Source organism: Coffea eugenioides, chromosome 6 (assembly GCF_003713205.1).
Source record: "Coffea eugenioides isolate CCC68of chromosome 6, Ceug_1.0, whole genome shotgun sequence".
Lineage (NCBI taxonomy): Eukaryota > Viridiplantae > Streptophyta > Magnoliopsida > Gentianales > Rubiaceae > Coffea > Coffea eugenioides.
In genome coordinates this window covers 194434-206103 of record NC_040040.1, presented here as the reverse complement: position 1 = coordinate 206103, position 11670 = coordinate 194434, and the positions used below count along the sequence as shown (strand labels likewise).

The window sequence follows — 11670 nt, the reverse complement described above, 5'->3', positions numbered from 1 at the left end:
GCGCTCAAGTATTTTGTATGAGTTAACCTTGAACCCCTTAAACTATTGCTGAATATGATATATACTCCAATAATTTCTCATTTTCTACTTTTTAGTCCTTAACTATTTGATCTTCAATTCATTCAGTATGGAAGTTTCTTAAAACACGAACACGTCCGTTTATCGAAAAAAAAAATTATTATTAAATTGCTCTACCACGCTTGATTAGTTTTTAGATTTACTATACAAATATATGACAATCGTAATATATTTTGACTATTTAAGAAAATTCATTTAGCAACTGTACTTACTGAAACAAACAAAATTATAAAGATTAAGTATTGGTTGGCCATTACAAATTTAACTTACATTTTTTTTTTTTGCAAAACCCAAATTAAACCAAATTAAACAGAAAAAGATTCACCAACCCCCTAAGTATGGAGCTTTTGGTCCATTTCAAACGATGGTGAATGTGTCAATTGCGTCCAACATGTAAAGAAACTTTTTAGTATTCTTGAACTTATTCAATTGGCTATGGGAAAATTGTTTGTCGCTAAAAGTGGCTTTTCATAAAATATATACGTTTTGGATTACTAGAACCTACCGGCGCTATCAGAAGAAATTGACCGGAAGCTAAGACTCCGGAGAATATACGCTTCAAAGGTCCTAAGAATAATGGAACATACGAAGAATAATGTCCACACAAGTTGATTCAATTAATAAGAATGAATCATTTTTTAATATATATATATATCTTTGAATTATGTTGCAGATATGAAAACAGTATCAATGAATGGTTTGTAAGAATCTCTATAAGTGACTCGTAGTTTCAGAAGTATGTCCTGACTCATGATGGTGACCAGAATTTACCTAAATTAATTATTACCAATAAATATGTAGGCTTCACGTTCGAGATATTCCCATTTCAAATTTGGACAATTGATAATAGTGGTCAGAGGTGATGTATCATTTTGTGATATACCGTAAATGGTGGTAAATGTTTACATTAGTACGCTAGTAGGCCGGCCTGACCAAAACTTTTGAAGCTCCCTTTTTTGAGATGACATAAATACGAAAACAGTTGATGGAAAATGGAACTGTTTTTTTTTTCTTTCTATTGATGCAAAAAACTTTGGCAGGAGGGGAGCCTCAATTCAGGTGCCGCAGGCCTTGAAGAGCTTATATGGTGATTTATATGTTTCGCCTACCAACAGGAATTATATTTAGCATACAGCAGGAATTATATTTAACTTTACCAATTGATTCCAATTGTTTATAAGTGATTACTTTGAACAATTGGTTTTGGGGATTGAATTTGAGCACATCAGAAAATCTTTCATTGTCTAACTTGGTGGCTGATCAGATTGACATCACACCAAAAACAAAAGATTCTTTTGCAAGTCTACAAGCCATTATAGCCCTCTAGCAATGAAACTCGATAAAACGATGGATATGCTAGAGTCCAGACAAAACGTTGTTGATAGTGCTTAAAAAAACCAGCACCAATTTGACTTTATGAAGGGTACCACCTTAATTAGGCTCACACGCGATGGATCGAGGTTAATGTACAGGGACAACTGTAATTGTGCTCACTATCCAAAACAACCCACCGGAGATTGTGGTAAACTTAACAATTGCAATGGACATTTGGGAGCAAGTAACAGCATGGAATGTGACTACACCCCACTACAACATCATCCAACATCATCCGTTGAGTTTAATATGTTCACAAAATTTGTTGAAACAAGTGCTCCTCCGTCCCAATTTAAGAGGTCTTTTTTTTTTATCCGTCCCAAATTATAGTTCATTTTCAATTGAAGAATATAGATAACTTTAAATTTCTTTAAAATATCTTTATTTAATGCAAGTTAGTATTGAATATAACCTAACTATTTAATGCAAAACTAATTAGTCATATTCCATTTAATGTAAGGATATTTTAGAAAGATAGTAAGCTAAATTTATTTTTTCAATAAGGTTAATTAACTTTTCTTAAATTGTATGGAAAAAAAAGGATTATTAAAATGGGATGGAGGAAGTGTATGCTTTTTTTGTTTATGGGTTTTTCAATTCGAGGCATGCATCCTAAGGGCACTACCTAAAATTTGGGCTCTATATATTCTTGTCTTCTTCATTTTTTTTTTTGACGCAACATTCTTATAATCTAATATATTTTAGAATAGAGAGAGGGGGAATTTAAAAAAACTGTGTAAAGGATTAGCAGGTATACAGATCTAATTAGACCAAAAGGATGCTCTAACACCTCTTTTAGATTTTGTTTACTATAGATGAGATTCGAATCTCCGACCAACAGTTCAAAGAGAGATTTAATCCTTTTTTGGTGGCCATTGAATCAAAACAAGGTGGTTGTATATTCTTGTCTTCAGGCGATGGAGAAAAGATTAAAATTTTACGATGGACCCCACCAGTTTTGTGTGCTTATTTTGTACTCTAATGGCATGGAATTTTTTTAAAAGAAAATGTTGTAGGCAGATTTTCCACTTTTATTAATCAAAAGATTCAAACCTCGGGTACATCAGGGGCTACCATGCCCATTCTATCAAGACCATCACTAGATCCCAACTCTAGTGCTCGTCACCGCCCTAAATCTAGTAATATTGGCATAAATGTCAGAAGAGGGTTTGTGGGATTTCAGCAGTGGAACGTGATAAAAGTTTATAGACGATATGGTATGAGCAGGATGAAGTGTTACATTCTCCCATGCCCACACCAGAATTCCACCTTCTTGCAGAGTTAGGCATGCCTGTAATTAACACATGTACAAGTATAGTTGGAAGAATTTCTTGCTTCTTCTATCATCATTCCAGCTGTTGTTGCCGACTCCATTTGTATATATTTTGCTTCCACTTTACATAAGAAACTAAGATGCATTCTTATTATTCGTCCTACCATCTGCAGTCATTAGTTGTAGTCCACTCAAAGATGTGATGATTTTGCTTCATGTGATGCACGGTTGACGCGGCTGGCCAGGGGTCGACAGCCCATGAATTTTTGCATGAAAATTTCTTTGGTACTACAACCTTTAGCGTAATATCAGATGATGAATTCGTGAAAGTTGAAATAAAACCAACAGGCAAGGAGAAGAACGGAATGTGCAATTATTACTAACATCTATGAAGTCAAGTCTATGAAATCAACAGTATTGCTTAAAACAAAGAACTTGGGGTAATTTTCTTGACAAAATTTTGAAGACTCATGGAAGACTTTGACCCAAAAAACGAAAATAGCAAAAAGTGATCTTTCCCAAGTTGTTTCGTGTATTGTCTGTGGGGTTTTAGTTGGGCTGCAAAACACGTTATATGTTGATTAGAAGCACTACTAAATAAGGGTTGACGTGAATACACCTATATGCATATACATAAAATAGGTATTAGTGTTATGTGTGTATATATTCAATCTTACTATATTAGTAGTATCTGCACTAATAAGTCTGAATTAATTTATCTTTTTTAAATATAAATACATTTCCAATGTTGTCAAGTTTTAGGTCAATAGTCCTTGGCATGGTTTTTCTAACTAATTTATAGTAGATAACAATTTTGAAATTGCTCCTTTTGACTCATCTTAACTTTGTAACCTTTGTCAATTGAGTTGAAAACAAGGAATTGTTTTTAACCAGTTCTCCCGCTTGGTAATAATGTGCTAGCTACAATTCTTGACAAAGTGATAATTTGGCTGACGAAAACCAAATGTTTATGCTGCTGTCCTTACTTCCAAATTATTTCAGGATAAAATGGTTATTTCAAAATTTTTTTATATTATATTCAATTTATTTACAACTTATCTAAATTTATTTACACCCTATTCTACCGTATTTACACCTTAAGGATAAATTAATTTGAAATGGTACTCGTGAGGTCCCATCCAACTACCTCCAAAGCCAATGACTTTACGCTTTTGATGTCAAATTCTACAAGTATTATTTCCTTTCAAGTTTACTCAATTTTCGATCTCTACTTGGAAGAAAAATAATAAAACAAAAAAAATTCACTAATAAATTTTAGCACTAGATGAAAATGAGCTCAGAACTTACTTTCTGATTCGTATGAACATCAAGATTCTCAAAAATGTATCAATCGAATGGATGATCAATCAAGGTCAAGATCCGAAAACCAAAGGGGAAAATCTGGAAAATACTTGTGATGTCGTCTCCAGACATTATGACAACATGTGTTGCGCTTTTCGTGGATCAAAATCCCGGATTTCTGTACCACTATCCTCGCCGACCTAGTAAATTCATGAAAACCTCCAAAGTCAACGAGTTATTTTCAAAGAATTAATAAAGGGCCCCTATTTTTGCTATTTTTCTTGTCACAATCCATCATTTGTTGAAGGAAAATGTTAATCACATTTTACTTTTTATTAATCAGACTGTCAATACTTATCTTATCAAACAATGAAAGTCATATGATAAAAATGACAGTGAAAATATGATTAACAAAAAGTGGAATACGATAAATATTTCTCTTTATTCAATGCGTAATTTATCAAGCTTGGTAAGTACTCCTTCAATACGCCTATAAATTTGCCTAATACAAAGCTTTTGTTTCATCACCCTCGAGTCTTCCACTTCTCCTCACTCGTAGGACCTGAAAACATGTCCAAACTATATTCTGATAAGACCATTTTCATGAAAATTGGGATATCAAACATTATTTTGTCAATCCTTATTTTCACCGCCGAAAGTAGCCCACCTCAAGATCCAATAAGATGTTCAAATAAAACCTTCAACTGCACCATAATCAACACTTATGGGTCCTTCCCTGATCGGACCATTTGTCGAGCAGCTGAAGTTGTCTACCCTTCAACAGAAGCTGAGCTAGTCTCAATAGTAGCAAATGCAGCTTTACTAAACAGAAAAATGAAGGTGGCGACTTCAACTTCCCACAGTATTCCCAAGTTGGCTTGTCCTGATGGCGAGAATGGCCTTCTGATAAGCACGAAAAACCTTGATCAAACCATTAATGTCGATAAATCGAGCATGACGATGACTGTTGGAAGTGGGATGACTCTCAGGGAGCTGATTAGCAAGGCGGCCGAGGTGGGGCTGGCCTTGCCTTATGCACCGTACTGGTGGGGCTTAACAGTTGGTGGAATGTTGGGCACGGGGGCTCATGGCAGCTCTTTATGGGGTTTGGGCAGTGCTGTCCATGACTATGTTGTTCAGCTTCGGATTGTCACACCCGCTGGACCTGAGGAAGGTTATGCAAAAGTGAGGATACTTGAGAGTGATAATCCTGAGCTCAATGCAGCAAAAGTTTCTCTCGGAGTTCTTGGAGTAATTTCACAGGTACTTAGGTTGGTACTAGTTTTCATTTTTGTCTGCATCTTTGTTTCTCCTCCCTGCAAAAGTGACTGCATTTAAGGTAACACCTTGTTTGGATTGCATTTTTCTAGATTTTTTATAGAAAATTTATTATAGCGATTTGATTCATATGAAGTAAAAAAATAATTGAAAAATATGTTTTCAAAAAAGGCCTTAGGGATTGGAGGGGCCATCATCATGTGTAGGGCTTTTGATATAGGGGGTAGAGGTTAGAAACAAAATCATACTTGTTTGGTAAATCACAAGTGAAGTGTGACCTCTCATCCAAGACAAGTAGTGCAAGACTCATTTCGGAAATGGATATCCATTCAACTATGAACCTGTTGAAGCCATTAGTTATATGAACCTATGGCTCGATGAAAGGAACATCATGGTAGTAAGAATCAATTACTACTAATTTGAACTTTGTGAAAAAGTTGCAAATTAAGGCATTGTTATTTAATGATATGCAAAAAGTCTATGCGCTTTTTGTAATGCTTATAGTCTTGATTCGAATCAAGTACGGTTATGAATTGGTATAATTTTGGACCAGTAAAATTTTAGATTTTTGATGCAACAGTACGAGAATAGCTTATGTTACTAGTAAAATAATTCATCCTATCTGGAAACAAGAACGAGTGTTACTTTAAGTTATTAGTTTAATAATAATGGTGCTTAAAAAAATTATTGCAATTGCAGGTAACTTTGAAGCTTCAACCAATGTTCAAACGATCTATCACCTTCATGGAGAAGAATGATTCAAGTCTTGGAGATCAAGCATCAAGCTTTGGATATCAGCATGAATTTGCAGATGTTAGTTGGCATCCAAGTCAAAAAAAGGTGATTTATAGGGTTGATGACCGAGTTGCCACCAACGCCCTGGGAAATGGCCTTAATGATTTCACTGGCTTTCGCTCCACTCCTTCACTTGTTGTCGCAGCAGTTAGATCCACAGGTCCAGCCAAACTTTTCTTTGAATAATTCATTTATTATTTCTCTACCCCTTTATTTTCTATACATTTTTTGAAGGAAAAAAAAAATAAAGAATCCAATAATTTTCAGGGAAGTTGATAATTATATACTTTTTCTGAAAAAAATAAAGCAATTTTCAGGGATTAGGTTTAGGAGTGTAAAAGATTTTAGTCAAATCGGATACCGTAGTGTTCAAGGTTATTTGATTATTCTAGTAAATTTGAAATTTTATTTAAATTTGACTTATTTATTTATCAAAACGAGCTTTTACTGATGTTGAAAATTATCTATTGTTCAATGTTATCGGTTGTTATAATAGTGAACTTTAACCATGCAGAGGAGATTCAAGAATCAACAAATGATGCAAATGGGATATGCTTAAATGCGGCAACAACAATATTTACATTAAAAGCGACTGCATATGGGTACACCAACGATGGTATTTATTCTTCTCAAACTGTTCATCTATGTGGTTGTCTTTCATCTGGAATTTAATGGGAAAGTGACTTCACAGCTCAAACATGTTCCCCCTGCACCAACTTTATTACATGTACAAAACTAGCAGATTGCCATGTTGAAATATGGTCTAATCACATCTCATAATTAATGCAATTCAGTATCATTGCATGCAGATAAATCATGTTTAATAGTGGCTAATAGTAAAATTTTTCAGCTGTCTCTGTTTGGATTGCTGAGTTTTTCAAAAATTAGTTTTTTAAATACTATTAAAATTTTTAAAAAGTATTTTAAAAGGTATTCTAAAAAGTAATCTAATTTTTTTTTAATATTTAAAAAATATCTCAAAATATATTCTAAAAATTCTTTTACTCTTAAATATTTCAAAATATTTTTTAAAAATATTTCAAAATATATTATAAAAACTCTGTTGCAGTAAATTTTTTCTAAAATACCAAAAAAAAAGCTAATCAAAACGCACCTGTCTTCCCAAATTTCTTTGTCATAAAATTAATAATTTGATTATGTCTATGTCTACAAATTTCAAGTCACAACCATGTTAAGTTTACAATTGGTTTCTGTTTAGGTTCTGTTTTCTGTTGGTTTGTGTGTGTATGACTATGCTTGACTTGACTGTTTTTGTATGTCAATCAGTCACCTGACCCATGCAATTGCTTTCGGCAGTAAGTTACATGAATACACCGACAAAGTGATAATGGTTTTCCTTTTGCTAAAAACCTGATGTCACATTGGTTTTTTCTTCTTTGTTTTCGTCAGAGTTGTTGATTTCTTGAAACTTATGTGTTGTTGACCTTTTCATTTCCGGACAAAATATGCTAGTTCATAGGGGTACATGCCTTTTAGAATAAATCCAACAGGAAAAAAAAAGTTTAGAAGAGTACATATTAAACAATCACTCTCAAACTTTATACTTTTTTTGGATTTCGATTTAAGATCAGATAGGATTATAGGAAGGTTTAGAGCTTTTGTCCCATTCATGAAATTCAGCCCACATCAATAGCCCCTAGTTAAGAAATACCAACCACCGTAGTACCCAGTTCATAAATACGTAAGCTACCACTCTATGGAGTGCAGAATTTGGCTAGCCTGAATTGGTCAACATGTCAGAGTTCCTTAGTAAATTCCAATCTACTCAATGTAAATGTTTAGTACCATCAGCCTACAAATAAACTATCATCCGAGTATTATATAGTGTTTAAAATAAACTAATTAATCAGCTAGAGAGAAAAGTGTATGCAGTACAAATTTAATGGGACTTGCCATTTCAGTTGGTGACATAATAATTATGATTATAATTAAGCAAAATGTTTTGACCTATTAGTTGTAATTTGTTATTAATCATAATAAAATGGATTAATTTTTCCTACACTAACAGTACATATACTGACTAATTTAAATGCATGCCATATCATTTGCATTTAAATTTAAACACCAAATTTTACATATATAGCATGTATTTAGACTCTCAAGTGTATAAACTATCTATATATAAAAGATTTAGTCAAACAAAATATGTCAATACGTTATTTTCTTACCATGCTTGTATCTTTGCTTCATGTTCACAAAAAAGGGAAAAAAAATCCAGCATTGACCAATGACTTTCTGATACTTATGTTAGGTATTATATTCAAGGGATATCCAATAGTTGGATATCAAAATCGTCTGCAGGCATCAGGCAGCTGCCTTAATGGAATTCAAGATGCATTGATCACAGCTTGTCCATGGGACCCTAGAGTTAAAGGCTTATTTTTTCACCAAACAACATTTAGTATAGGGTTCTCAAAAGTCAAGGGTTTCATTGAAGACGTACAAAATCTTGTCAATTTGGTGCCTAAGGCCTTGTGTGGCATAGACATTTACAATGGCATCTTAATGAGGTATGTCAAAGCTTCAAGTGCTTATTTGGGAAAACAAGAAGATGGGATAGACTTTGATATCACATACTACAGAAGCAAAGACCCAAACAAGCCTAGGCTTTATGAAGACATTCTTGAAGAGATAGAGCAAATTGCTATGTTCAAGTATGGAGGGTTGCCACACTGGGGAAAGAATAGAAATGTTGCTTTTCTTGGGGCAATCAAGAAATATAGAAATGTCACTGAATTCATGAAGGTCAAAGAAAATTATGACCCAAATAGGCTGTTTTCTAGTGAATGGACAGACCAAGTTCTTGGGTTGAAAAATGGGATCACCATAGACAAGGATGGCTGTGCTTTGGAGGGCCTTTGCATTTGTTCTCAAGATAATCATTGTGCCCCAAGATTGGGCTATTTTTGTAGACCGGGAAAAATTTACAAGGATGCTAGGGTATGTACCCTATCAGCAAAAAGGTGAAGAAAATACTTAAAGTCACAAAAAGATCTATACGTAGAATTTTGGACTTTCTAGGAAATAAATTATTTTTGTAACGTCATATAACTAATGGAATTTTCCAATAAAGTCGACCTTATGCGCATGAGGCCTTTGTGTGTGAAACAAACGTATGAGCTAGGGTAGATGTGAAAATGGGCTCATATCTCCTACTGGCATATCCAATGGTGAGCCCATATCTACCCAAGGCACGTCAGGCCCATTCCAAACTCAGCTATCCCGAAACTAAATCAACCTTAGCCAATCCTTTCACACAAAATAAATAAATTTTTTACTAAAAAAAAAAATGGACAAATTTATCGAGTAATAAAATTTTAATTTGATAAACTCAAGTACAGGTTATTGAATTCTTACGTGGTATCTCTATAAACTCATATGCTTAGTAATTTAAACTTTTGCTGCTTATATCATTGGACTTGAATAATAATAATAATTCTTCCTTCTTCATTTTTTTTCTTTGTTATTTTAGATGAATAAAATGGGACAAAGATAGTTGCTTCATCCATTATATCCTCCCTTCACATCCAAATATACCAATCCAGTATATCCAACCTTGGAATCTTTGTGCTCCCACCAAAAAAAAAAAAAAAAGAAGAAGCCCATAGAATCTTCTCATTATCAAAATGAATTACATAGCTAATAATATTCCGTGTCCTTTTCCCCTTCAATGAAAGGCATCCTTTTCCTATTATACACATTTTGGACATCCCAAAATTGAGGCCACCAGGGTAAAGGGACATCCCATGAGGAAGCATTCAGAGAAAAGACGAAACTTACAATGGATTTTTCTGCTTTGTTTAGTGAGCCAAGAAGTGGAATACAAAAATTTGATCACGCTATAGATTCCTTGTAGAGTTAATTACATTGAAACCCTAAATACTTTGGGATATTATTACATTACTCTCTTGAGTTTCAAAAGTATACACTTCGCCCTCTCTGAAAAGACCAATCAAACATCTCGACTACCAAGTCCTTTAGAAAAAGAGAACAAAATGAGCTAACTGCCCTTGAATTACTATTACAATTTACATGCTTTGCTTTATCTTGGTAGCTAGCTGTTGGCCAATTGTTTCATCTCTTCTTATTATGCTTTCTACAAACTTTTTCATGTTTAAATCTCGCCCTTCACTTTTATTTTAAGGTTATATTATCCTAAGGTGCTATTAAATAGATAGATTTTGTCAAATTCCATGAATGAATATATCATAGATCGGACAAACCTTTTAAGCGAAAAAAAGCAATTCAGACACTAATTGATCCTCAATTAGAGAAAAACTAGCGTAATTCTTGTACACAATATGAAAAGTAAAATTCAAATACAATATAAAAGGTATCCCGCAAAATTAGAGCAAAAAATTCCAAAAAGATGAGACCAGAACTTTAGAAAATTAACCATCAGGTTTGTTTGGATTGAGGATTACTTGTCAAAATTTATTTGCTTACATCATCATTACAATTTCTAACACACCTTTTTATCTTCCCAATTACCTTTTTATCTCACATACATTACATCACAAAAAGTGCTACAGTAAAAATATCTCAAATAATTTATCCATCATTTCTTTTATTCTAAATTTCTCTTCTAATATTGGAACCTAAATCTTTGAAGAGGTGGATCCAAAGCTTCTATTTTTTGATTTATTATTAGAAAAGCAACATGAACTCACGAGGCTTTTTTAAATTTATCTTTTAATAGATAAGTTATTCCAAATTGAAAACATATGTTTATGTGTTGAACAAAGACTTCAATTAACTTTGCCTATGATTTGCAAGGAAATTCATAAATACATAAATAACAGTCTAAAAATTACCTATTGTTTAAATTCGGCAAATGAAACATATTATGGACAAAGATACTTTTGGCAATATACCTTCCTGGAATTAAGAGTTCAAACCTCGCAAGATGGATGGGGCACACACATTGCATATTTTTAAAATCTAAGGTGGTGAAGTATGACTATCCCCAAAATAGAGGGCCCTAAAGCGAAATTGAGTTCGTATATGAGTACTATTTATTATAGTATTTGTAAATTGTTAAGTACTAACTTTTGCGTTGTCAAAAGGTGGGTAAGGCGTGTGGTGGATGTGCGCCTAGTGTGTGAACTGTGTGAAGTTTTCTGTGCCGTTCTTGAACCAACTTTGGACGTACCTCGATTGGACCTATCCGCGCCGTTAGCAGGAGACCATAGTTTTTTTCATCACGATACCAAACCATAGATTTCAGCATGAAGAATATAGCATAGAATAGTTAAAAAGCTAAATCCAAAAGCAGCAATTTATGCTCATTTCCAGTAATGCTATAAAATAGGACTCCTCAAATAAGAATATTCCAATTCTTTTAAGCATGTGAGAGTCACTAAAACTCATGTATTCTATGCCTTTTAATGTTCCTATCAATCTGAATCTCAAAGGGGAAAAATGGGATGGGATAAAAAAATTTAATATCAAAATAAAGACAGAAAAAAAGGAAAGAATAAATAAATTGCAAGATTTATCTTCTCTCATATTTTTTTTTCTTTTGTTTAAAAGTGGCAAAACCTTGTATT

General features: G+C 33.5%; 1 protein-coding gene across 1 annotated transcript; it reads left to right on the top strand.

The window, feature by feature from the left end:
* The first annotated feature begins 4568 nt into the window (after positions 1–4568).
* LOC113772879 (probable L-gulonolactone oxidase 6) lies at positions 4569–9190 on the top strand. Its single transcript, XM_027317376.1, has 4 exons — positions 4569–5290; positions 6005–6260; positions 6615–6716; positions 8373–9190. Exons 1-4 carry the CDS (start codon positions 4598–4600, stop codon positions 9086–9088), a joined length of 1767 nt encoding a protein of 588 aa, XP_027173177.1. The 5' UTR covers positions 4569–4597; the 3' UTR covers positions 9089–9190.
* Positions 9191–11670: the final 2480 nt, after the last annotated feature.

Bases quoted from the DNA above. Each gene is read 5' to 3' on its own strand.
- LOC113772879 (XM_027317376.1), top strand. From the start codon at position 4,598: ATGTCCAAACTATATTCTGATAAGACCATTTTCATGAAAATTGGGATA. The intron at 5,291-6,004 runs GTACTTAGGTTG...TTGCAATTGCAG, and splicing joins TTCTTGGAGTAATTTCACAG to GTAACTTTGAAGCTTCAACC. The intron at 6,717-8,372 runs GTATTTATTCTT...TACTTATGTTAG, and splicing joins ATATGGGTACACCAACGATG to GTATTATATTCAAGGGATAT.